Below are 27,986 nucleotides of genomic sequence, written 5' to 3'. Positions count from 1 at the left end.
AACTTCAGGCATGCATCTTGCCCAGGCTTTTTTGTGGCTATTTGATGAGCAATCAACCACTGCTGAGAAAGATCCCCTCTTCAATGTGTATGGGCACAACAGGAAGGAGGCGCAGGAGGAAAGGACAAAGGTACATTTCAATGTGATTTACATTTATTTTTAAGGCTATTACACTTGTTATTTATAAATACGTTCAATAGTCAAGGTGAAAAGAAACTGTACAGTAGAAACGGTGCCAGCCTTCTAGCTCCCTTTTCCTCTGGCAGTGTCCCTTGGGCAGGAACTTGAAAGAGGGTGACCCTATCCACACAGCAATTAGGAGGAATTGGAGCCAGACATGCAGCCACCAGAAGGGCAAGAATTGGCAGAGTGTTCAGCCATACAACAACAGCACTTCCAGCCTGTAGTACAGCTTAGCTGCATCTGGGTACTCTGGGATACATTTGGAGGACTGCCAGGACCTGAGTCAAGTCAGGCCCATGTGCACACCAGAAAGCAATAGGTCTCAGTTTAACACAGGCTCAGACCAGCTCCTTAGGGTCTTAGGACACTGGGTCTGAGCCCTAGGGTAGCACAATTAGTGTGTGGACACAAATGGAGCTAGTCTTGAGCTGTGAAGCTATGCCCTATGAGAACTAAAAACCTTAAAATAAAGCTGAGATTCTCTTGTAATCACTTGATTTCAACAGCTGGGGCACACCAAATATCATGAGCACTGGCAATGCTTTGTAAGCTGTAACCAAAAGCCAAGTTGCTCCAGGAAAAGATCTTGATGATTGGTTAGGAGGCTGCTTTCCCTCTGCATGGAGACTGGGCCTCTAGGGAAGTAATACTAGGCACTGCCAAACTGCGCTTCTAGTGTGAAAAGTAATGTTGTGAGCCTCCCAGCTCAGTGCCGGGGCAGGGCTTTTGGACATGTTGAGTCTTGTCCCATGCTCTATATTGTCCCTGGCCACCTGGTGCAGTTTTGGCTGGAGCAGGTGCTGGGCTTGCTATCTCCCAAAAGTTCAAAATGGTGAGATTGGGCCCCCCAGATCATAACACTTTGAACCTTTATGTAGTATTTTTGGCCTGTCTTTCACAGTTCGACTTCCCCTTCCAAACGCAACATAGGACATTACCTCACCCGCCTTGTCTTTCCAACACCCTGTGGGTTGCACTCTCACGGTGTTGCCTGGCTGTACAGAATGAGGCATTTCTGGCCCTGCTGCAGGAGCTGTTGTGGCTGTTGATGGAGCACAGGTGTCAGCTTCTTCCCATGCCCCAACAGACTACAGGTGATCCCCAACTTACGACCACCCAACTTACAACCCCCTGCATTTATGACCACTCCGCTGCAGCCAGTGGGGCCATTCAAGCCCGGCGTGTTGGGAAATACAACTCCCAGGAGGCACAGCGGGCAGCATCTGAACTGTTGCCTGGCAAGGCCAGAGCCTTGCCCCGGGCCCTGATCAGTGCCACTGTGGGCCTGGGACATTTGCATGGCCTGTCCCTAGTGACTGCCCTGCTCCAGCCCAGCATGGCCTCTCAAGCCCCACGTGCTGGGGACTACAACTCCCAGGAGGCAAAGCAGGCCAGGAACAGAACCCCCATTTATAACATTGAGCCTATGGGAAATAAGGGTTCGATTTACAATGCTTCTCCAGGAACCAATTAGATCGTAAGTCTCGGGGTCGCCTGTAATTAGTTAATTCTGTGTCTCCCCCAAAGCCCCACTATTAATTTCATACATCCTACCAGTCATACTTCTGCCTGCTCCTCCAGCCCTCAGATCAATTCTTTCTGAAGCTCCAACAGCTCTGCACTCCCTCTCCCAGGCCCCAGGGGACTGGAGGCAGCTGTAGTGGAGGTCTCTCCGTTTCCAAGCCTGGTGTTAGGAGGAAGCACAGTTAGGGTGTGTCTAGACTACATGGCTCCGTTTTAATGCGTTGTTGCTTAAACAGTGGAAGTGGAAACACTGCAGCATCTTTAGCTGGACACAAGAAGTTTTACCATTAGCTATCCCAGTGCACTGTGATGCGTATGCAAATCTTTAAAGCCAGGTGAAACAAAGAACCCATCAGATTAAATTATTTTTCTGGCAACTGGCAAGTCCATAAAAATACCGGCCACCGGCCAGTGATGGCCCTAACCATAGTTTAGGCAGCAGCAGACAGGCCCTTCATTATAGGAGGGAGCAGCAGAAACACACTAAGCTGCTGGGCTCTTGTGGCTCCTGTCTCCCTCCACCCCCAGCCGAGGGTTCCCAATTTTGGTTGGATTTTTTCCTGGAGGTTTCATCACGTGACATAATCTTTCATTCCTGGAGACTCCAAGACAATCATGGGAGGGGGGAGGCTGGCAACCCTATCGCCTGCCCTGATGGATGGGGGAGAACGCTAGCTGCCTCTGGCAGCAGCTCTGATTGGCTACTCTCTCCCAGGAGGTGGGGCAGTGGGCCAGGCAGCCAATTAGAGGAGGGTTCCCTCCTCCTGGCCAGGTTGACTTAGCAGGTGACTGACTCAAGCAAGGGCCAATCCCCACGGTGGGTGGGGAGGCCGTTCCGCACCTTGAGCAGCAAAGGGCACCAGTAAGGGGGGGAGGGGGGGGGCACTGGTGTAGGCACCTTCTGATGACATCATCATGCCGCACCCAATCTGAGCGAGGCCCCGAGTGGCCCATGGCTCCCTGGTAAGGGGGAGGGGTGGGGCAGGCAGGCGCCTGGGGGCAGGAAATAGGTGGGGTGGCGGGAGGGGGCAGCCGCTCGCGTGACTTCGGTGCTGTCACATGGAATTAGCAGCACTCGCTCCCAGCCGCCTTCCTCTGCCCGTCACTGTTACTGAAACAGCCCCTGTGACCTCACCGGGGGTGATTTTGGTTTTTTTTTTTTTAAAGACAAAGTAAAATGCACAGAATTTTTTGCCCACGTAAACGGTTCTTATCCCAGGGCAGCCTGTGTGAAAAGCCGTTTGAAGAGCAGTTGATCACTGCTGGAGGCCGTTACTCGGCACAGTATCACAGGGGATCCCTAACTCCACTTGCTAGCCCTGCACAAGGATCTCTTCATCCTCCCTGTTGTCAGGAGATATCGTGAAGGCCAAAAATATAACGGGGTTCAAAAACGAATTAGGTAAATTCTTGGAGGATCGGTCCATGAATGGCTGTTACCCAAGATGATCAGGGACACAAGCCCATGTTCTGGATGTCTCTAAGCCTCCAAGCACCATGGGAGGGATCACTTTGGATGTTTGCCCTGTTTTCTTTATTCCCTCTGAAGCATCTGCCGCTGTTGGAAGACAGCATATTGGGCTAGAGGGACTATTGCTCTGACCCAGTATGGCTGTTCTTTGATGTGGGATGTAATCACAAAATGGCAAGGTAGTACCAATGACCAGCACTGCTTGGTTGGAGCACGGCTGAGCTGTGCTATCAGATGTAAGTATGGAAGGTTTCATGGACTAGCAAACTATTTCACTAAAGCTGAAATGATGGGGCAGTTGGCATTTTTCTATAGTCTATTTGCAGATGGATGTCTTGGCCTACCCTAGTTAAACTGTGGTGACCCTGCTATTGCCAAGTCAATAGCATTCTTATTGCTGATCATGTAGCTGCGCAATGGCTTATTTAGGTCTAGTGGGCCCCTATGTTGAGTCAGGGTGATGGGTCGTGTTACTCCAGTGAGAGGAACTGGGTTGCTTGCTCCTAATCATCCTGAACTGTTTCAAAATAAAGCTCCAGCTCTCTGTTTTGCTATCTCTGGGCACGTCTACACAGCAGGACAAAAGTAGAGTTAAGCTATGGCTATGTCAACTGTGCAAAAGTTGAAATAGCGTAACTCGGCTTTTGGCACTGTCTACACAGCAGGAAGCTAAAGGAAGATCACTCTTCTTTTGACTTCTCTTACTCCTCACGAAATGTGGGTTACCAGAATTGGAGTCCTCTAGCTCAGCATTATTTCAAAATAATGGCTTGCTGTGTAGATGCACATTTTGTTATTTAAAAATAACGTTGTGTAGACATACCCTTAGGAAATACTGGTATGTGGTTAAGAAAGGGAAAGTTTAGGGTGAATATCATTCAAATCATAATGGTGAGAGCTTTTATACTATGGAATCCCAAAAGTGTGGTGGAAGTTTCATTGGGGTATTTCAAAACGGGCACAGCACCAGAGAACATTGTAGAGCATAAATTTGCAATGTTCAAAGGGAAGTGTCTTTGATGTGATGTGTAAGGTCTTTTCATTAGAAACATCTTAAAGTTTTATAAGTCTTGCTCTAATTTGGGGCCTCATGCTTAGTTAAACTTAGTTTTCCCCACTAGCTCAATAAACTTCTGTTATCACCCTTCCTCACTCAGCAGCTGATCTGTGCCTGCTCAGAAGCCATGGCCTTGACTGATACTGCTTTCTAACAGGTTCTAAAGAAAGCCCCAAGACTATCCGCCCCCTCCTCCCCCCTCCCATCCCCGCCCCATCCCGAGAGCATGACCCATACAGATAATTCTCTCAAAGAGCTACAGTTAGTGCTGAGCAGACTTTCTAGTTTAGAAACAGTCTATTTCCCAGGACAAGCACACAGGAGGAGTCTGTTGAATGGTGCTGCCTCACTCCCTGGCTACGGTTTGCGAAAGCCACAAAATAATAGATTTCCCTGTACCCTTGCTGCTTGTCTTTAATGCCCATGCCCCGTGGAATAGAGTTGCTCATAAGCTCAGTGGGAGCATTGTTATAGGAGCTTGTTTTTATAAGTCTGCCAGCACATCTCTGTTCCGTACCCCACTGCTTTGATCCAGATGCCTCTGGGGTTTGGTTCTCTTCCCCTCCTCCCTGAGTGTTTCCTGAAACTTTGCTCCCACTCCATTTTTATTCTCATCTACAAATGGGAGCAGGGTTTGAAGCAGCCATAGAGAGCCCAGATGGGAAGGAAGGTGTGCTTCTTCAGTTTAGCTGCTCAAAAAATCCTCTGGAAACCCTGAATCTGAACTCATCTAACTCTGAGAGCAAGGCTCACTGCCTGCATACCAATGGAGGTGTCAGTACTGTGGCAAGCTGCAGTACAGCCCATCCAGAAGCATTCATTGGCGGTCCCTGGACTATGTATTTTCTTCCATTTCTCTTCGTCTTCCCACACTCCCTATGGGGCTCTTTCTCTCTCTCTGCCCTGCTTTCTTTCTCGGTTATAGCCCATTTTAGTCTCCTCTCTGTTTATACAGGTTTCTGTACCCTCTCATGCCTCTCTAATTCTCTCCCCTTTTCTGTCTGGCTTTCGTCTCTTGCATATTTTCTGATCACAAGTCGGCATGTTGCTTCTGACATGTTGATCCTGACATGACCCAGGTGCAGTAAAGCGCCTGCTGCTGGGGCTGCTTTGCTGCTTCTGGCCCAACCTGACATTTTCCCTTTCCAGAAGGAGCTGCCGACACCCCTGCACTTACTTGATTTTTTTCTGCCTGTGTCAGACGCTCTTCCTTTATTCTACATAGTATTCCTCACACTGGGATTCCAAAACTGGCATGTCAGAATCCATTAGAATCCCCTATGGGACTGTACATCACAATTTGCTATTAGTTGCGGCACTCAGTTTCATTCCCAATTGGAATTACGTAAAAATAAGCAAATTAAGCAGTAAAACCTTCTAGCTGGAGCAGGGGACTGCGAGTCAGGAATTCCTGCATCCTAGCTTTGACATTTCTCCTTTCTCAGTCTTAGTTTCCCCAACTGTAAAAGGAGGGTGAAAATCACAATGATTATTTATTGTTTCCCCTGCTGTATCATGTTGAGGCTGCCAAAGAAAGATCAGGCCCTCATTGTACTATGTGATGTACATGCATGTAGTAAAAATATGGTCCTTGTCCCAAATTATGTATGCTGACCACATTGGGCTGAAGGTAAGAATTAAACCCCTCTTTGTGAAATGCTTTCAAACAATGAAGTGCAAGTGAAGTGTTATTGCAGGCCTGTAGGCGGGGGCGGGGTGTGTGTGCGAAGGGTGCGAAAGCACCTCCCATGGTCCTTCATGGTTCCCCATGGGGCTGATTATAGCACTTTGCTCCAGTCTCCCTCCCCCGTGCTTTGGCCAGCTGGGGCAAAATGTGGGTGGTGCACTACCAAAGCCCCCCCATGCTTCGACCGACCAAGGGAAGACTGGGTCTGATCCCCCCCCCCTTCCCCAAGAGCAAGGCCAGAAGGTGGGGCTGGGCCTCGCTCCTGGGGAAAGGGGGTGGGAAATCAGTCCCAGCCTTCCCCTGTCCAGCTGGAGCATACTTACTTGGGGGACTATGGTGGAGGGGGTGTTCACAAAAAAAGCGCGCACACACAGAAATTCCTCAGTATGGGCCTGTATTGTTTAATGTGAAATGACTGGGACCAGATTCCTAGATCACTGCTTGTCCAACAGCACCTATAGCACCAGAGAGCTATAATCAGAGACTCTGTGAGCTTGGGAAAACAGGAATCTGAGCCCCACCATACATATACAAGGTTTGTGGATGCAGGAGGTGAAAACAAAAGAGTTAGGCTGTGAGAGAGGCTCCCTCATATCTTCCTGCACTGGAGATCTTTAACTAGGACAAGGGAGATGGACAGGGATTTACCCTCCCTGAATTTCCCCAACACCCCCCCAATATTGTGAACTATGGTGCCATACAGCCTACCTTCACCCTCATGGTCTCACCCCTCATCGGTCCTGACACCCTTCCCCCTTGTGAATTCGAACACCCTCCCCCCCATTTCAATTCCTGAGGAGTCTACTGTGGAGAGGGGAAATAGAACACGCTTTTTCACTCAGTCTGAGTATTTAAAATGCCCCTATGCTTCCTCATTCCCTGTGCTCTGCCAGCGTGCCTGTCCCGCCTCTCCTTTTACTTTCTTCCATTCCATCTTCATCCCTGGGATGTTCTCCTTCACCTGCTGTTCCACACTCACTTCTCCCAGCACCTTAGATCTGACTTTTCCTGCAGAGCTCCCAAGCGTTGCTAGCCCTTTGAGCCATCACCTTAAAGAAAGGCCCTAAAAGGAGTAGGAGAACAAATGGTGGGAAATCTGATGCTTTAAATAAACTGACATAGAAAATACACTAGGACACCTGAAGGTAGGTTTGATTTTTCACTTACTGGAGACAGGGACCATGTTTTCTGCTGGGTCTCATACAGTACTAAGCACATTGTCATCACTTGACTAATAATGAATAATAATAAGTGTATTGTGGCAGTGTCAGGATTGTAGCCTCATTGAGTTCAGCACTGTAAAAATAATAACATAAAAGAACAGCGTGGATGCATGTCTCTATAGGACTCTGTTACTTTCCCCCGGGAATGACGTACACTTTTTTTAAAAGCCACCAACTTTTATCAGATCAATAAGGCCCAATCAATAGCTTTCCTTTCCAAGGACGAGTGCTGGGTTTGTTATCTAGGCAGCTGGCAGCTAACAAGAGGCAGCTTCATATCTGTTTATTGTAAAGAAGGCGAAGCAAACTGCAGGCTGGGGACAGGCAGAGGGATGTTTACTGTCAATACGGCAGAAGAAAGAAAGGAAATATAAAGAGCAGAGGCTGTGGACTGCAACCCAAATGAATGATCTGAATGTAAAAATAGCTGTACAGATTCAGAAAGAAAGTGGGTGGATTGACCTCGACAACAGAGTGTTTCTCTGTGCTTTGAAAAGGTTTATAAATGATCTAGTTAAGAGTTAGAAAACAGGGAAGTGTGTGTGTGGCAATCAGAAAATAATGCTGGGCAACAGAGCTCTGAATCCCCAACAGAGTCGGAAAGGTGCTTTGAATTCAGCCCAAAGGCAAAGTGGTGTTTGAGATTTTTTTAAAGATAGATAGATAGATATGTTAGAATCACCATTTAAAAATAATAATAATAATTAATGATAAAACAGAGCTTGAAAAAAAGAATTGGACATGTTTTTTCCTAGTAAGTTGAAACACGCTGTAACACAGAACAGGAAAAGCAAGCAAACTTCCCAGCTTGTCTCCCCTCTTCTCCATCCACAGAGGAATTTGGTGTCTTGGGTTTACAAGACAAGGAAAGTTGCAGACGAAAAGCTGGAAGTGGTTTTGAAACACCCAGAACCAAGCAAAAGAAAAGATTAAATGTTGGAGCACAAGGAAGAACACCCTACCATGAAACCATTCACAGAAGAAGATGTGGAATTTTACATCCAGAATAAGGTATGTCTTTGTGTGTACGCCTCTTCTCTGTCTCCAAAAGAAGGGATGATCGTGAAAAGTTCAGAGTTCCAAGGCTGGGTGCTATCCTGCCTCTTGAGTCTTAGGACAAAATGAGGCTGAAGTATCATGATGATAAGATTTCTAGCAACATTTCCAATGCTTCCATTTCAGAATATTATCGAGGGGTTTGGTTTGGTGGCCTTTTAGCTTTTCCCTACATGTTCATCCTGTCCCACTTCAGAACTAGTTGGTGTTCTGGGCTCTTCAGAGAGTGTTTACAGTTGGAGTTGTTTGTGTTTAGACCTCGGAGAGATTCTATGGTCCATCTCTGTTCAGCCAGTGGCCCAAATTTGATAGCAATAGGGCAAAAATATGGCAATAAGGTTTGTCTCCAGGGAAGATAATGCATGTACCCAATAATTAGTGAGCGATGGATAATACTAGAACTGATCTAATCCTTTTCCTGAACCTTGCTTGGATGCTTATCTAAACAATCCATCTAACCTTCTTAAAAGAGCTAGGCAGGAACCGAGTTTCAATTTCATGGGAACTGCTCCATTTTTTTTCCGTTTGGAAAAGAAATAATACCAAAAATAATTGAAATTGCCTGCACAGTGAAATTTCTGGGGGAAAATATCATTTCAGGTCAATCAAAATGTTTTGTTCCAATTTCAACTTATATTTATTAAATACCAAAATTCAAGAAAAAGTTATTTTGAACAGAAAATTGAGGCTTGTGTTTTGAAAAGATGAAAATGTTTTGACCTTATCACAACTCCGTTAATTAAAACAAAAAACTAAATATGACTGAAATCAACAGTCTCTGTAAATATTTCACTTTTTTTTGGAGGGGGGGACAAATGGGTATTTTATAATGGAAAAATGTTCCATCAGAAATTTTCCAGCCAACTCTGCCAATTAGTCCTTCTCGATGTAAAGATTTCTGGTGCAGGGTGATGGGAGCCGGAGGGCACAGTTGTGCATAGTTTGTGGTAGTGTGCAGCCTCATCTGCAGCAGGAGAAAGAAACAAAAGTAGCATTAAATGGGGCCCACAGCCATCAGAATTTTAGAATCACAAAAAGTTTCCCATCCCTCTGAAAGACTCTCATTTCCAGTACCCTTCTAAGTGAGCAAAATAAGGTTACAGTTATTAATCATTATTAGGAATGTCACTTCACAGCCTGTTTCTTAAAACGTATAATCCTATAATGAACCAGCACAGATACCATGTAATAATGTATGCTTGTTAACATGACGTAAACCATTTTTTACAAGTCTCTATGAAATGTATGGATGCCTCAGTCCTAAGGCTCCTGCTATAACCCACTCCTGCAGCAAAGACAAAGTCCAAATATGTATTGCATGGAGATGGAGGGACAAATAAGATCCAGCCCAAAGGTGGTCCCAGATCCCAAACCAAATTCAGTTTTAATATTCAAAACATGCATGCACTGGTGCTCAGTTTTTAATATTTGCTTTGACACTCCCAAAGCTGGGATCTGAAAAGGGAAACACTTGTGTACAATGAAAGAGGCTTTTCAGCATGATGTCTATAAATGTGATGGGACGTGACAAACATCAGGGATCTCAGGGGAAAACCTCTTCTTCCAAGACTCCGTCCTGTTTCTGCAAATCTAAGAGATTCTAGTACCCGAGGTTCATATATTGTTAGATGTACTAACTGACACTGGCGAGTTTTTAGACACAGTATTCTAATGAATGAGTGAATCGGTGCCAACTTCCACTGAGGAAGGTGGAGGTGATTGGGAGGTCAGAGGAGGTGATTGGGAGTAGACCTGGCTTTTATTCTTGCCTCTGCCAATGACTTACTTTATGGCTTAAGGCAAGTCACTTCCCCTCAGTGTGTTGCAACTTCACATCTGCAAATAATTTGGTTGGGATTTTGGCTGCAGGTTCTGGTTGGTTTCATTGTCTCCCAATTAGTTGTGCTAGTGCTGGCTATTTGTGCTGGTGTTGCTTTCTTCCTCTCAGCCTCTATCTTCATCATATAAGTTCAGGCACTGGGATGAAAGGAAGAACAGCAAACAGTCCTCACCCATCATCCTGCAAAGTAGTCCCTTGATGGAGAAGTAATTAGGCATGTGTAAATTAATTTGCTTAGCCTCAAAGGTTTGGTTTGGATAAGCCTGCATATTGACAAATGTGTGAGGATAAGGTGTGGAATATGTTGGTGTCCTTCCCTCAGCATGATCCACATATGTTCCATTATACCCTAAATAATTGATTCTTGCCTGGGTCTTGTATCATCTTTGTATGAGCCTTGCACTTGTGCTTGTGTGGGAAGCTTCAGGTTGGTTTTTATTTATCTGGTTTGCCTATCCTGCACCTCAGTTTATTATCCACCTCCTCCGTTGCACTGCAATGCATGACGGTCAATATTTTGGCTGATATTGCTTGACTTGGAGGGAGGGAGAGCAAGGCATACACTTCCCGTGAAAACTAGCAGGTTTAAAAGAAAAGGAAGTTTTTCTTCACTCAGCACACAATCAACCTGTGGAACTCCTTGCCAGAGGATGTTGTGAAAACTAGGATTTTAACAGGGTTCAAAAAAGAGCTACATACATTTATTGAGGTTAGGTCCATCAATGACTATTAGCCAGGACGAGTAGGAACAGTGGCCCTAACCCCTGTTGGTCTGGAAATAGATGACAGGAGAGGGATCACGTGATGTTTACCTGCTGTGTTCACTCCCACTGGGGCATCTGACATTGGCCACTGTCAGCAGACAGGATACTGGGCTAGATGGACCTTAGGTCTGACCTAGTATGACCATTCTTATATTCTTATGTACCACTGAGATCAGCAAAAGGGAGGAAGTTCAGCACCCTTTCGGAATGGAATTATTCCAATACTTCACACTTACCGTGCCACTGAGCCAAATTCAGGCCAGTCAGCTGAGCTGCATCAGCCTATTCCAGGAATGAATTTGAGTCAGTGTTTTCTGTCACAGCACCCATGGGCTTGACCCAGCAGGGAATCCCTGAGCCACACAAGCTCCTGGGAGACTGCAGCTGCTCGATCAGTGACTGGCTAGCCTACACAAAGGAAAAGCTGGGTAGACATGAGCCAAAACTAAAATGGGCCAAACAATGAGAGTATTACAGGCTGATTACAGATTCCAGGCTAATGAATTCTCTACCTCCCGTCCATGCTGTAGACACTCCTGAACCTCCTGCTTTAGAGCCTCCTGTCTCAGGTCCATTATCACCAGCTGGAGTAAGCTGGCAATTGTCAAGAGAACTCTAAATACATATTGCCCAAAGTTCTGTAGACACACACATTTCAAGGTGCCTACGTTCAGGTGATTCTTGACTGGCGATAGAGATTGTTTGCAGCCAGCCATGATGTGAAGTGACTTGCTTGATGTCGACAGGTGGAACAGCGACACCTCCTGGTGTCTAAAACAGTGGACGAGGTGCAGAAGATCATCCAACAACTGACTGCCGAAATCAGCTACAGGGACACACGATTTCAGGCCATCTCCAACTCTGGCATTCACAACGAGAATTTTAGGGTAAGGTTCAGTGTACCATCTGGTGACCTGCACGCAATGAGTTGGCGTTCACTCCTGTTCGTATTGGGCAGGTGTCCAGATCCTAAAAACAAACAACATAGTTGGTGCATTGTCCTCTTTACTGGCAGTCCCAGCAGAGGTCAAGGTCTCAAGGGAGCATGGAGACTGAATTCCCTTGTTACAGCTGGAGGAGGATCTGGCAGAGTAAGGCAAGATTAGGGAACTGGATAAATTGCTTTGCTACTGCTGCTGTGTGTAATGTGGGTAACCAAAGAATCTGTCACCACGCCAGGTTTAAGAGATTTTACTCATAGGCTGGAATGGTTATTGCATGTGGCTCTTTAAGACAAAAATCAATTAGTTTAATAATGAAAAAATAATAAATGTGAATAGACCCTTTTGTCTGAGTGCATTATGTTACTGTAGTTATGCATGATAGACCCATTACTGAAACGCAGCCACTTCTAGGGTGGAACAAAGAAATTGAGTAAAAGCACAAAGCAACCTTGGCAATAGTTTGGAGCAAGAAGTGGCAAAGAATAGTTTATAGGCTTGAAGTATCAGTGGGCATGTGGGAAAGCAGAACGTTATAACCCGAGTTGAAATGTGGCTATGATCTTGGTCTTAGTCATTCTTAGGTTATTTTTGAATATGGCATCTCCAGAAGCATGGTACCCCATGGCCACAGTATTGCACCACAGAGAGGAGTGCCACAATCCGAACCACAAACACCATTTGGTGCAACATTCAGCAGAACTGTACTGCCTGAGACAATTCTGCTGAGGCTGCGAGATACAAGATCACAGTCCCAGACAGCATGGTTGTTGAGGCCTGCAAAAGAATCATAGAATCATAGGACTGGAAGGGACCTCGAGAGGTCATCGAGTCCAGCCCCCCGCCCTCAAGGCAGGACCAAGCTCCGTCTACACCATCCCTGACAGATGTCTATCCAACCTGTTCTTAAATATCTCCAGAGAGGGAGATTCCACCACCTCCCTTGGCAATTTATTCCAATATTTGACCACCAAGAAAGATAACCTTTTTTGGGAGAGTAATCAGGAATCGCATCAGGAATAGGTAAACTTGATCTGATCAATCTCTGCCCCAGTGAGACCCTGAAAACTTAATTATCTATAAAGTAGCCAGCGTATTGTCCATATTTAACTAAATCCAGTGCTAAAAATCTGTATGGTATAGTCAAGTTAGGGGGAACATATCTGATTGTTAACTATACTGTGTAAGAATGGAATTGTCAAAGATGTATTTAAAGGAGATTACAGTTAGCTTAGGGCACTAGTTACTCCTATGTCCAAAACAAAGTCCATAAAGTTATTGTTGTGACTGCCTGTGGGAAAGTAATGTGGTTGAAAAGACATCAGAGTATGTACCAATCTGTGTTTGATGCTGGGAATCGACAATGGGATGGATCACACAATGTTTGCCTGTTCTATGCATTCCCTTTGAAGTACCTGCCACTAGCCACTGCTAAAAGACAGGATTTTGGGCTAGATCAGATGGACCAGTGTTCTGCCCTCGTATGGCTGTTTTTATGTTCCTTGCAGTAGAATTTTTGGGGTGTTGCCTTTGGGAACAGGATTCATTTAATATCAGATGATCCCTGTTATTGGGAAGAACCAGACATCCATGACATACTTTAAGCATTCCTAACTATGTTCTTCCAGAAGTAGAGCTGGGCAAAAAATAGTCTTGGGAAGATTTTTTTCAGATTCCGCATCCTGAATCAGGACAAAAAGTTAACAGCTTGAAAATGTTCACAAACTAAAAATGTGTGGGTGAGGGGAATGGTTTAGGTCAACTGAAACATTTTGGCTACGTCTACATTGGCACCCCTTTCCGGAAAAGGGATGCTAATGTAGACTTCGGAATTGCAAATTCCGCGGGGGATTTAAATATCCCCCGCGGCATTTGCATTTACATGGCTGCCGCTTTTTTCCGGCTTGGGGATAAGCCGGAGAAATGCGCCAGTCTAGACGTGATTCTCCGGAAAATAAGCCCTACTTTCAAGTAGGAATAAGAAATCCTCCGGAAAAGGGCTTATTTTCCGGAGAATCACGTCTAGACTGGCGCTTTTCTCCGGCTTATCCCCAAGTCGGAAAAAAGCGGCAGCCATGTAAATGCAAATGCCGCGGGGGATATTTAAATCCCCCGCGGAATTTGCAATTCCGAAGTCTACATTAGCATCCCTTTTCCGGAAAGGGGTGCCAATGTAGACACAGCCTTTGTTTTTAACCTTTTTATTTAAAAAAGCTCTATTTTAAATATATATTCATTTAAACTAGGAAATGAAAAATCATGTGGAGCCCCCAAAATGACATTTTATATTTTGAAAATATCAAAGCAGGATGTTTTTGACAATTTCAAACTTTTTCAAAACAATTTCAAAAAGAGGAATTTGCTGAAACTGCCTCTTTCACTTCATGAAAAGTTTTCATTTCAACACATTGGCAGTTTTTTATAGAAAAGCATTATATTGAAGGATTCCTGATCCACTCCACCCAGAAAATATTCAGTGCAAGTATGTCAAAAGTTCTTGGCAAAGAAAATCTCATCTGCTCCTAGTAGCCATTGCAGACATGGTTTATTCTTCAGAAAAGGGCCTTTTTTCATCTCCCTGCCCAGTATTTGCACTGTTCATTTCCTGTGCCCGCCAGTGGGAATTCTTCAAAGATATCAGCTATAAAAGGTTCAAGAATGTGAATTTACTACAGGTTATAATTTCAGAAAATAGCACTCAAGTGGCTATATCTGTGCAGGTGGTAGATTACACAGGAAGAGATTAAATAAAACCTCAAGCCTTTCACATTTAAGGTATGACTAGACTACATCTTTTTTTCGGAAAAAGCTACACAAAATGGAGTCTGAATTTTGCGTAGCTTTTTCCAATTCTTTTGTCAGAAGAGGCTTTTCTGACATTTGGCCCATCTAGACTGGGCCAGATGTCAGAAAAAAAAACCCTCTTTCGGAAGCCCCCTACTTCCTCATAGAACGAGGAATACAGGGGCTTCCGAAAGAATGCATTTGTACTTCCACCAAAAAAGCGGAAGTGCAGATGTGTTCTCTGGACGTGGCAGAGTTTTTTTGGGATAACTCTGGTATCCCGAAACCCCTCGCAGTCTAACTGTACCCATAGTCTCAGAGGGGTAGCCATGTTAATCTATGTCTGCCAAAACTACAAAGATTCCTGTGGCATCTCAGGCCTGGTTTACACTAAAGGGAAAAGTTGATTTAAGATGCGCAACTCCAGCTACGTTAATTATGTAGCTGAAGTCGATGTATCCTAAATTATGTTTTTTCTCCATTCACATAGGAGGAGATTGATGGGAGCAAATGCTCCCATTGACTTCCCATACTACTTGCGAGGAGCAGGACTACCAACGGTGACAGAGAAGCCCTCTCAGTTCGAATTAGCAGGTCTTTATTAGACCCGTTAAATTGAATGCTAGAAGGTCGACCTCCAGAGGTTCAATCCTCTCTGTAGTGTAGACAAGCCCTCAGAGATGAACTGATTTATTAGGGCATAAGCTTTTGTGGGTAAAACACACTTCATCAGATTAATTGGAGTGGAAGTTCTAGAGCCAGGGGTACATATAAGGAAGAAGCTGCTTGTGTTAATGAAGCTAATCAAGTCAGGGTGGAAGTGGGTCATTCATAGGATTTGGGGTAGAGATGTGAAGGACCAAAGAAGGGAAATTGACTTTGTAATGCGTTAACCAGTTAAGATCCTTATGCAATCCTAAATTGATAATGTTGAATTTGCAAATGAACTCCAGTTCAACTGTCTCCCTTTGTAACCAGATTTTGAAATTCTTTTGTAGAAGGAACTTTCAAATCCATTACTGAGGGTATGTCTACACAGCAGGGCAAAAATCAAATTAAGATACACAACTTCAGCTACGTCAATTGCGTAGCTGAAATCGAAATAACTCAGCTTTTGGTGCTGTCTACATAGCAGGAAGTCAAAGAAAGAACACTCTTCCCTTACTCCTCGTGAAATCAGGGTTACAAGAGTTGGAGTAAGAAGTCCTCCAGCTTGACATTATTTCGAAATTACAGGCTTGCTGTGTAAACGCGCATTTTGATATTTCAAAATAACGTCAGTTATTCTGAAATAACGTTGCTGTGTAGATGTACCCTGACTGTCCAGGGGGGTTAAAGTGTTCCCCTACAGGTTTACCTGAAGCAAATACTCACCAGCAGCCACACAAAGCACCACAGAAACACTTACCCAGGAACGTATCCCTGCAAGAAACCCTGTTGCCAACTCTCCACACATCTAAATAAGTGACACCGTCCCAGGACCTAGCCACAGAAGCCACCACATGAGGGCTCATCCACCTGCACATCCATTAATGTGATCGTTGCCATCAAGTGCCAGGAATGCCCCTCTGCCATGTATATTGGCCAAACCAGACAGTCTCTGCACCAAAGGATAAATGGACACAAATCAGACACCAGGAATGTAACACACATTAACCTGAAGGGGAGCACTGCAGCACTTCCCACCAGCACTGATAACTACTACATTGCATCTCTTTTGACAGCAGCTATGCAACCCTTTCTTTATTAGGAAGACTGACGGAAACTTCCCAAAGCCACATAAGTTGTCTGGTATGTGCTTTCTCTCTATATTCTGTATACTTCTTATTTTCCTTTCCGCTTCTCTCAGGATCAGCCAGCTTTACTGGCCAAGTGGTCCGCTCTGCTTCGGGGAAAACGCCCATTCCACCCATCTGTCCAGGTACAAATACCTCCCGCTGACTCCTCCAAAGAGTTGTCCTGCCTCCATTGTCCTCATCCAACCCCCTGCCTTCTCCAAACACTAGATTCCCTCACCCACATCATCAGTCTCTCCTCTGACCTCTCTAGCCTCCTTGCAAAAGAGCTGAGAGCACAGGACCTTTGTTTCTAACTTACTGCTTCCTTCTTGCTATCCCGAGGTACAAATCCAAGAAATGCTTTGCATTTTGTAAGGAGCCCCAGGGCTGGGTAGCACCTAATTTACATAATTGTACCAACTGTTTTGAATACAGAAGAATGGGCCATAGACTATGCGTCCCGCATGCACTGCTCCTCTCTAGTTTGCTCCCAGTGGCTTTGCTTATATAAGTGGCCTGTAGCATGCTGGGGCTCGCAATGGATACAGGCTGCACAGAATGTCTATATGAAAGACAAAGGTGGGTGTGAGTCCTAGTTAGCTAATGGGCTGCAATGTGAGTACGCCTGTTCTGTTGTTGCTAATTCTGAAGTCTTTTGATGTTTGGTGTTATCTGCTAAAACCTCATCTGTGAGAATCTTGTGATTTCATGACCCAAAAGGACATTTCTAGCACTCATGGTTGCAGAGAAAAATTTGAAAGCATGACTTGAGTGCAACCCCAGGGCTCAGAAACAGAAGATGAATATAAAGAATGCCTACTGGGCCCAATCATTACCACTTTGTTAAATCCCATGTTTGCATATGGCTCACCCCATGATTTTTGAAAGTTTGCGGATGGCCATGCAGTTATTTGGTACATGGGAGCTTGCTTGCCCCCTCTCCAGCGTCCTGAAAAATGAGATTCATGTATGACTTTACCCAGCACAGATTCAATGATGTGTCATTCAGTGAGGCCCTGTTGTTATTTTAAGCCCCGTTTTCCAATCAAGGGTGATCATGTGCCACAAAGCTGGCTTGCCTAGAGGCCATGCATTCACACAGATTCTCTCCCAAAGCAGGACAGCTTAAGGAAGTGAGATTTTAAAATATCTTATTGAAACACACCACAGGAGAATCCTTCCTCAGGAGAGAGAGAGGCCTTAAATTGGTGTAAGAGTAATTCAAAGGAGGAGTGAATTTCAGTCTGATTGAACAAGTCTTAAGCAATAACTGAGCTCACACTAAGACCTGGGATCTTTGTCCTTGGCTCTGATCACCAGATCAATATTTCTTGGCCTGTGGATCACCTGTAATTCACTAGGAGGGGAGCATTTGTGCTTCCACAATGCAGCAGAACAATTACATTATAATCAGGGTGAGCAAGTAAAAGTTCCTGGAATGGAAAGAAAAGTTGGGAAGAATTGATTCTGTCCTGCAGGCTTTTTTTCTGTGCAGATGTGATTAAGGAGACATGCTGTAAATAAGCCATGAAAGCTGCTGGGTTCTGTTTTTCTTGAGTTTAGCATGGAGATTCTAGACTGGCTGCGCTTATTTTTCAACACCAAGAAACAAAAATATTTCTTGAGAGGTCTGGTTTGTTTTGAGAGTTCCTGTGGTGAAGGTTGTCTTTCCCTCCTCTCCCAAACAGTGAACTGGATTTGACTAAACAAAGGTTTCTGCCATTGCCATTGCCATTGCCATTGCTATGCTGCCTGCTGGTAGCCTTTGTTTAAAAAATCCTGCCATGTTCAGCAGTAATCCCCTAAATCAGTGGCGCTACCAATAGTGTTATTATAGCGCTTTGGGCCATTACTGGAGAATGGCATAATGTTTTGTTTACCTGGGGGGAACCACCTACCAGCAATTGCTGTCAGGTTAGATTCTCTTCCTCTAGTAGGTTTTCCCCTAGTAATGTCAGGGTTGGTTATATGATTCATGATAAGCAAAGCTAAAAAGCTTTATCGTTCAGACTAGCAAACGTCTGGATGTTTTAGCCCTATTGTTTGGACTGGGAGAGCAGAGATGGTTAAATATTGTACTTCAAAAACAGTGTTAGGAAATTTTGTTCACATTCTGAATTGCTAATAGATTTGATTATGTTCATACCCCTGCTAATTCACTATTCCCAAAGGGTATTTCATCGGAGAATGGCTATTCTTCATACAGGGTACGTCTAAACTATATACTTCTTTTGAAAGAGGGATGTAGTCTAGACATAGCCACAAAGTCCATACTGGTATGCAAGCAAGACTAGAGGCTATTTCTTATTTATCAGCTTGTTTACTTCACTTATGTTTTAAAAATCTGTGACCCAATCACAGAAACAGTGATGCACGTGACCAGACTACTGGAGTCTCTTCCTGGCTCTGCCACAGACTCACTGTGTGACCTTGGGGAAATCACTTAACTTTCCTCTGTTTTCCCATCTGTCAAATGGGGACAATATTTCGCTACGGCAAAGCAGTTTGCAGAATACTTATTTTCCTAATGTCTAAGGAATTTGGGGATACTTGGGCGAAAGACCTTATTATTACTACTAACACTCTCTGGGCCCCACTCTAGAAATAATACTAAGAGAATAACTTACACTTATCTTGCCTTCCATCCTAGCATCTCTATGTGTTCATTCTCTCTCTCTCTCTCTCTCTCTCTCTCTCTCTCTCTCTCTCTATAACTGCATCTTGTGCAATTGAAGATCTAACTGTGGAAGATCATGGATTCACTGAGGGTGGAGGGAACTGTAACAGATCAGCCAGCAGGGTTCAAATTTCACTGTTGCAGCATTGCCCATGATGGTTGCTTCAGCTTCCTTCTAATGACAGGGGTTTTGTTGTTTTGTAACCTAAATAGCACGACTGATGTATTCTAGCCTCCAGCCTTATTCAAAGACAGGGTCCTAGCCAGACAGGCTGGGAGTGAGACTTCCATTCCAGCATGACTTTTCCTTTTGCTCAGAAGCCCCAGTGATTCTACCTGCTGTGATCGTGTTTGTCTCCCCTCCTCCCCCCACTCATCCCATTCAGGCTGTAAACCTGCCCTTATTTCCTCTCTGATCTCTCTGAATTCTTCTAGGTCTTAGCGCCCAGCCAGTTCCTCATCACAGTCCCACTGCGCGGCCTGACAGGGTACAGGGAGCGCCAGGTGCGGCACTGGCGGTATTACACAGTGCACGGGGCAAAGCTCCTTTCCCCAGTACGGGACCCAGAGGAACTGCAGCAGTGGCTGGAGGTGGAGCAGTTCTCGAAGAGCCTGCAGCAGTGGCATGAGACAGAGGTGAACGTCGAAGGCGATCTCGTTCCAGCCAAAGTCCTGGCCGTCTTCAGGGAGCTGATGGAGAAGTCAATTACCTCCTGTAACCTCTCCAGTGAGTAGGAAAGGTGTGAAGAGGGTCACTTCTCCAGAGATCACTGCTCCTAGCTGATGTTTGGCCACTTGCCCCACTCCCTGTAATTGAGATTGGGTCACGCCCCTTGAGCTCCGGGGAGGAGGTGGTTTGGCTGAAGTTAGCTCTCTAGACCCAGGCTCACATTACAAGCTCTCAGTTGCCAAGGATGTTTGGATTCAGGTTTTTGCTTTAGGCCTATCTCTTGGGAGTTTGGACCCCATCCTCTGTGTCCCAAAAAATCAACCAAGATCTTCTTTTGCCTAAATTTGCAGAAAATAACCAGTTTGTCAGCTGTGACAGAGAATTTGTGGGTCCTGTAGGACTTCTGGACTTCTCTGGCCCCAACTGCAGAGCTTCCCTGGGGTGTCCTTAGTGCAGAGGGCAAGCACTGATACCTCTCTCCTACAAGCGACGTTAAATAACGGCAGCGGAGATTGAAACCAATGTCCATGACCAGCTGTTTATATCTATTCCTTCCTGTGTCGAGCCCAACCTGAAAGATGCTCTGGGATGGTGCAGATGCAGGTTAGGGCAGTATATGGAGAGAGGATTGGGAATCGGGCACCCCCATTTTTTTTTCACATGGTATGTATGCCCCTCTGCCCTCTCCCAGCCAGGAAATCACTGCAGCTCTTGAGGCTGCTGTTGAGTGTGTCCTGTGGGCAGGAGACATAGGCTGATGGATGTGGGGCAAGGCTGGGCAGGAAGCCTGGCGCAAGAGCTAGCCCTATGCCCACCCCACTGGTTTGTCCCCATGGCCACTCAGTTATGGCAGGGGTGAGGGCGCAGCAGGGCCAAACTTAAGGGAGTGACATGGCAACCTGGTGCACAGGGGTTGCAGCACCGCTCAAGTTTCAATGCCACTCACTCAGTTTTGGCCCTGCTCTCCTCCCACTATGATGCAGGGACAGTGCGGTCATACCAAGGAGGGCAGTGGAGCAGCCAACACTGTTCCTCCCCACCATGGCCGAGGGAAGGGTCCAATTCTGTTGGCTTGTCACCTCTGCCAGTAGCACACACCATATGGAATATGCGTCAGCTGCTTGGAGATGTCTATTCCCCTAGAGATACCCAAGGCATTCATAGCTTTTCAACTTGTGGCGTCAAGTGGCTGGGTGGCCGATCTCCTTCGAGCAAAACCCTGTGTTATCTTTATTCAGGCTTTAGGACAGGACTGATCGCTACCCTATGCCCAAACTGCTCCCATCCCAGCCTGCTTTGAGATAATGTCACCCAGGGTCATTTGCAGCAACATTGCTTCCACCTCTCACGGGCAGCTTCAAAATGTGTGGTTGTTTCCCAGTCTTCTGTACAAAAACCCTGAAGAACTGACTGCAGATGTGATGTGCTTTTTGCTGGGTTTAAACATTCCTTTCGAGCTGAGGCACTAGGCAGCTCTAACTGCTAGCCTCTTAATGGGAGGACACTTTAATGATGAGAATAATCATACTTGGCAATTGCCATGTTACTAGCTTCAGCTAATGAACCCACAGCAGCCTCCGATGGTAGTATTATTATCTCTGTTTCTCAGATGGGGAAACTGAGGCACACAGGTAGTCTCTTGTCCAAGGCCAACCTCCGACTATATTGTCTGTCTTGTAAGGACAAGTTTACCTTTCAGCAGGATGGTACTGCCTCTCAGCATTACAAACGCACAGACGCTAGTTTCCCTATCTCAATGTCACTCTTGGATTTTGGTCTTGCAAGATCCTGGAGAGACCTGCTAAAGTCAAGCTCAGTTCAACCCATTCATTTAACAACTCATTCCCATTGCAAATATGTATTACCGTTGAGGGGAATGGGATGGCATGGTGAGAAAAAAATCCCACCACCAAGCAGGTGCTATGCCTTGACAGAAAAGTCAAACGTTTTTGTTTCTTGCTTCAGATATTGTACTTACATGGAGATGACATGTCCGGGTGAAAACCCAGCATTCTTTAAAGCAACAGCTCCCAAACTGTTGGTTCAGAAAAGCTGTCTGGGCATATGGTGCCAACACTTCTGGAATACAACCAATGAGAGAGGAGACAAACTGAAACAGCACAGCCTGATTAACTGTTTGCAAAGCAGGCAGACTCTGCCAAGACAGCTTAAGTTACCTGAACACTCCCCTGATTTCACTGTTGCCTCTTTGCTAAGCAGTCTGTAGCAGAGCTGAAGGCTTTGCCATTCATTTCTATTACCTCAGATAGGTCATACTATGCCTACTGTCCTCTGGGCTTGGCCTCTCTGGAAGCTCCCAGCCTGGCCAGATTATGCCTAATCCACACAATATCCTTCATAGGGGCAGAGATAGGCCTGACCGGGAAGTTCATGGGTCTGGACGTCCCTAAGAACAAAGGGATCTTTGGAGCTGAAGTTTCCACTGGGACCCTTCTCTACTCACTCACGGGGCTCCCTACTTGCCTCTTGTGTTATTGGGTTGTAGGAGAAGTGTAGGCTGCAGCAATTTGGCTCTTCTTTATCTTGGGCTGGTCCTGAGGTTTGGGGGGCCCCACCCAAACAAAGGGACCTCTTTGAGATGAGAGACTGAGATGCTGCCTCCTCCACCTCCTGTCTTTGGGCCCAAGAGAGATCCAGGTGCTGAGTTGTTTTCTTTGGTCCGATTGTTGGGAAGTGAGCGTTGAACGGCGGGGTTTGCAAGGCATACGGAGCCCCAAACAGCCTCTTGCTTGGCCAGCCCTCTCTTTGTCACCTCCTCTTGTTGTTCCTCCGCAGGTAAAGTCAGAATGCTGGAGAGCTTCAGCTCGGTGGTCCGCGTTGCTGTGGAGACGTCAGACTCCCAGGTAAATGTGGAGCTGGTCCCTACTGTGGAAATCCCAACCTGCTGGCCTGAGAGAGCCCGGTGGCCCCGCTGCTTCACACGCTGGCCTTCCCAGGAGAAAGTGCAGTGCGTCAAGGTATAAAGCAGGGGGTGCAAGAGGAGGCTTAAAGGATCAGTAACCAGGTCTTACCTTATTGTCAAAAATATCCTCGCCACAGGGAGCTGGGAAACCCACTGGACGTCTCAGAAGATACTAGTGCTAAATGGTTCTGAGTAGCACAAAGGCTGAGGTGCACGGTTGTCAAGGTTGCTGGAACCCCAATTGGAATGGCAGCATTTTCTCCCAGTGTGTGACTCATTTGGCACAGATGTAAATAATGACACCAGGTGTCATTTGGCACAGATGTAAATAATGACACTAGGCAGGTGAGAACTGGGCCTTTTGTGGGGAGGATGAGATACCACTTTCCAACAGGCACCCAGAGCGCTGTTGACTTGCATCGTCTGCAGCTAAATGCTTGCTGGAGGAGAATGAACACCAAGCCTCCAGTGCTGGATTTCCTATTAGTGGCATAATTCTTTTTGTAGGGGGTCTCTCTTAAGATTGCAGATCTCCCTGTTCTATATTCATCTAAACTGATCTTCTTGCTCTGAAATCAGACCCAGAAAAATTCATACTCCTCTTCAAATGCCCAGAAGGGCTACTTTCTTTAGTGCATATAGCTAAGTGTTCACATGTTTTGAAGCACACTACTTTATTACTGCTTCAGGGAGTAGCCGAGTTAGTCTGTGCAGGTAAACTGAAAAAACAACAAATAGTCTGGTAGCACTTTATAGACTAACAAAACATGTAGATGTAATTAGTTTATTATTGTTTGTGAATCCTGTGCCGGTGAAAGTGGAGGGTTGCTAACTAGGATTGCCAGATGCTTTCACCAAAAGTCCCGAACATGGCAGGAAAAAGACTTGGTTGAGCAAAAAAAAAAGGTTGTTGAGCAAAAAAAACCCCCAAGGAACAAAAAAATGATCACTGCGCCTTTAAGAATCCCCACGCTCCTCTCTTCCCCCTGCCCACCGCTGGCCTTCCGTCTGAGAGAAACAGAAAATAGAACATTTTACATGTCCGGTATTTTCTGTTTTGTTTTTTTTTAACAGACAGGGGCCAGAAATAACAGACTGTCCGGGCAAAAACCGGACACCTGGCAACCCTATTGCTAACATATGGCAGCGTATAGACAGAAGCTGTTTAAGACTCCCCATGCCTCTCTCTCAGCTCTACTGGTGCCGCTCAATCCTGACCAGCACCAGTCTGCACCATTCATATTGTACTAGTCTTTCACTCTGCCTCTGACTGGACCACACCCTGCTCTCCACATGCCCCTCAGTCTTATCCTGCCCTGCACCTGGTGAGCCCTGTCTTACACTGCTTCCAGAGCTCGGGCTGCCTCGGTCCTGAGGTAGTGAGCCGCCTCCTGCTGTTCTCGTCCAGGATTACCCATGTAGCTCAATTGCATCCTCATCCTGGCCTGCAGTGGGCTCTGCTGTGACATTTCCACTTCCTCATACAGTTGTGTGCTGCCCACAGCAATCCCTGCTGCTCCGGAGCTGGATCTCTCCAGAGTGAGTAATAGCCATCGGTGAGGAGCTCACCTGGTTTTATGTTCACTGGGTATTAGGAAACCCAAACTTGCTGTCCCTTGAACTCAGTCCATAATGCAAAACCACCCCGCAGAGGTAACAGGCAGATGCAGTGGATCTTTCCCTTATCCTCCCTTCATGCTGCTCTAAAGCTAAATTTGCATTTCCCCCTCTGTAACTTCTCCCCCTTTCTTCTGCAGTCATTTGGTTTCAACCTCCTGGCCCACTCCAATTACCACTGGCAGCTGGGATTCTCCCGAGCTGAGCGCATGCTGATCGAGGGCCTTGATGAGGATGGTGGCTGCCGTATGAAGTGCTTCCGGGTCATGAGACAGATGAAGGAGGATGTCTGGTGTACGGGAAATAAGCCAATCCTGACATCCTATCACCTTCAGGTAAGCATGGCAACAACTGCAACACAATTATTGGCCTAAGCAGCTCTAGCACCTCTAGCAAACACCAAAGTAACGGCGGTCATCATCTTCTGCTCTTTTTCCCTTACATGCGGTGCAAGAATTGCTGTTCATCTCCATTCCACACAACTGTTAAAAGAACATTGTGGTTGCACAGTTACCAGGATCCATACAAAAGTCAGACTGTCTCAGAGTTAAGGCTGCCCATGCTTACAGCCCTGCGAATCCCCAGATATCTGCTTTCTATCCACAGGTATCTGCATGCTTGGATGTCAATATGGATATCCACGGCTCATTTCTGTGGATGCAGATGCAGATACAAATTTTGTATCTGCGTGGGACTCTACCCATGCTACCGTCAGTCCACATATGCATTACAGTACAAATTTCAGCTGCAGAATCACATACTATTTCTTGAACAGTGTCATATGTTATACTCCATTTTCCCAACTACAACCTAACCCACTTTGCATTTCTGCTGAGCCTTCTGTCTGAGGAGCTCAAAGTGATTTACAAAGATTTACCCAGTTGTGCACAGAACACTCTCTGTGCAGTAGCAGGCTAGGTTCAGAGGTAGGAAACAGGCACAGAAAGGAGAAGTGACTTGCTCAAGGTCACACAGTGGATGCCAAGGTCAGTAGTGACTGAAAATTGTCCCCAATGGATGGCTATGGACTGGCCTCTCTGAAATGAGTTTAGTGTGTCTCTCTGGCCCCTGGTGAGCTGGTGTGCACACAAAACCCTCCACTGTGGTATTCTTGTTGGTGAGGTAATTAGAGGAGAAGGCAAGGAGTGACTTAGTGTGGTCCGTCTGTGTCAGAGGAGAGGTGAAGTGACAGGAGGTGCTTGCGTTGCCATTGCCTTCGGTCTGTAGGGCAGTCCCTCCTGCACTTTCCATCAGCAATAAAGTTACCTTAGCTAATTGTGTGACTCTCTGGCAGCATCCCTGTAACATCTCTTCTCCTTCCCTCTCCCTGCCCTCCTCTCCCCTCCATCTGCCTCCCGCAGACAGTGCTGTTCTGGACATGCGAGAAGTACCCGCGCACCAAGGACTGGCGCTGCTTCCGGGAAGGCTTCCTGCGGATGGTGCGGAAGCTGCACAAGTGCGTGAGCCAGCACTTCCTGAAGCATTTCTTCATCAGGGGCACCAACCTGCTCAAGTATGCCAACACCAGCGACCTGGACCTGGTGGCAGGCAAGCTAACCGTATTCCTGGAGAACCCTGTGCTCTGCCTGGACTGAGGGAGGGAGAACCTGCTGTCCGAATCTGGTTTTACACCCAAGCCCCTCTTGTCTGTGGTTCTTCTTCTTGCCCTTCCAGTAGGCACTGTGCCCTTGAATGTGAGTCATGTGGCACGGGCGGTGTGAGAGAGAAGTGTCAACTGGGAATAGTGAGAGGACAAAACTCTCTAGAGGGTTTGCTTGATGCCCAACCATTGCAATTTGCTTTCTAGAGCTGCCTGTCTTGGAGCCACTGCCATGCAGATCCCCAAAACAAGCCAGAGCAGGTGCTATTCTACCCTTTGTCACTAGTCCTATGGCTTATAGGCCAAAAGGCAGAGTGGTCTAGTGGTAAGAGCAGGGGACTAGCAATCAGGAGACATTGCTCTGCCACCCACTCGCTGTGAGACCTTGTGCTCATTGCTTGACTCCTCTACGCTGCTTCCTCGCCCAAAGTAACATGGAATTAATATTTACCTACCTGACAGCATTGTTGTGAAATGAAATGAATGTTTGTGCAATGCATTGAGAGCCTCAGATGGAAACCTCAGTGCAATCATAAGGTATTATTGTTAGAGCCAGTCTCTCACATCTTGCTCCATATTGAAATGTGGCTCTCGCTCTAGCTGTAAAGAGAGTTAACCTGGTAAGTGTTGAATATTTAAGTTGCTGTTTTTGCCTTTCTCTTCTGGTCTTGTTCCCTCAACTTTTTCTTGTGGCAGGCTCTTGGTGCTTGTTTGCCACCCATGCTAGTGCCATGCCATCGGTCCCCTGTCAGTGTTTGCTGCACCAGAGCTCTCTAGCATCTCTGGCTCTGCCCAGCAGTCTGGGGGATGAACTGATCTTTCACCGTTTAGCACCTGTGCTATTAGAGAGCGCCAGAGAATTTTCCAAAGGTTCCTTGTTCCTAGTTGCACAGGATTCCAGAGCTTTATACGTGACAAAATAAAATGCTTGTTTTTTGAGAAAAGACACAAAAAGAGTTCTAAAGTGAATGTTGTATTTAATGTTGTTAAATGACTCAAGTTATAATAAAGTGTTTTATTTTCTACTACCATTAAATGCTGGATGGAGTATGACCTGGTCACATAATTTGAAAAGAAATATTTTCTTCGCTGTCATGGCCAAGGGATCACCATGATCTCTGCTGTAGCCCCTTGCACTCTTTTGTTTGACTGTAAGCTCTTTGGGGGCAGAGACTGTCTTGTCATGATGAGTGCAAACAGCACCCAACACAATAACGCTTGAGTGGGTCAGAAAAGCCCTACTGCAATATAGATAAGGAATGGTGTCCCTAGCCTCTGTTTGTCAGAGGGTGGAGATGGATGGCAGGAGAGAGTTCGCTTGATCATTACCTGTTCAGTTCACTCCCTCTGGGACACCTGGCATCAGCCACTGTCGGCAGACAGGATACTGGGCTGGATGGACCTTTGGTCTGACCCAGTACGGCCGTTCTTATGATTATGGTCCTCTGTTTGCAGCTCCCTTCCCTGCCTCTCTTTCCAGTCCCTCCTTCTCAAAGGCCATCTCTGGCCCAGCTCGCTCTCACAACCCAGGCTTCTTGTTGCCCATGTCTGGCCCTGTCACACTCGCTCTCCCCAGCCCTGCTCTCACTTCAGTTTTAACTTAAATAACATCACGGATGCAAGAAAAGATACAAGTGTTGGCCTCTCGTGAGGCTATGATGTGGCTAGATTTGATATGCTCGCTTTTTGTGTTGCTGCCCATTTCTGAGCTGGTAGTGGGATTCCATCATTCTCTGTCCTCCAGTTCCATCTTCCTGCCAAAGACCACTCTTTCTCATCTCCAGCCCCTTTCCCTTCTATCTTCCACTCCCCAGAACTCACTGTATCTCCAGCACCTGTATCTCACCTCCCTCAGCACTTACGCTGGAAAGGGAATTCAATTTGTGTTGTCTGAATGAGGTCTCTGTTACCAGCACCATTGAAGATGATTTTCCCTGATACGATAACTGCATTCAGGGAAAATTTGTTCCATCTTCATGGTAGGTCATTCAAATCTTCCTTCTTCTGCCAGCACGGCACGTTCATTCCATGCAAGCATGCAACCTCTGCTTCTGCAGCAGCCACTCCTGCCCCTTTCGGTGTTTCTCTTGGTCATCTCCACTGCCCCCTTATAATCCCGAAAAGTAGTAGGCTACGTCTACACTGGCATGATTTTCCGGAAATGCTTTTAATGGAAAAGTTTTCCGTTAAA

At 46.1% G+C, this 27,986-nt stretch overlaps 1 protein-coding gene across 9 annotated transcripts; it reads left to right on the top strand.

Moving 5' to 3' along the window:
- Positions 1–5: 5 nt before the first annotated feature.
- On the top strand, positions 6–27,855 carry MAB21L3 (mab-21 like 3). Of its 9 annotated transcripts, none has more exons than XM_075905670.1 (8): positions 6–130; positions 7,980–8,156; positions 11,552–11,692; positions 16,380–16,451; positions 19,421–19,712; positions 22,452–22,633; positions 24,336–24,530; positions 25,557–27,003. In XM_075905670.1, exons 2-8 carry the CDS (start codon positions 8,079–8,081, stop codon positions 25,788–25,790), a joined length of 1,194 nt encoding a protein of 397 aa, XP_075761785.1. In that variant the 5' UTR covers positions 6–130; positions 7,980–8,078; the 3' UTR covers positions 25,791–27,003. The 9 variants fall into 9 exon arrangements, with proteins under 9 accessions (XP_075761785.1, XP_075761779.1, XP_025045375.2 ...); XM_075905664.1 differs by lacking the exon at positions 6–130 and adding an exon at positions 2,540–2,670; XM_025189590.2 differs by lacking the exon at positions 6–130 and adding an exon at positions 3,397–3,414.
- The last annotated feature ends 131 nt before the right edge of the window (positions 27,856–27,986 follow it).

This window comes from Pelodiscus sinensis, chromosome 1 (genome assembly GCF_049634645.1).
Source record: "Pelodiscus sinensis isolate JC-2024 chromosome 1, ASM4963464v1, whole genome shotgun sequence".
Taxonomy (NCBI): domain Eukaryota; kingdom Metazoa; phylum Chordata; order Testudines; family Trionychidae; genus Pelodiscus; species Pelodiscus sinensis.
Note: the sequence above shows the minus strand (reverse complement) of the source record. Positions and strands in the feature narration are given on the sequence as shown.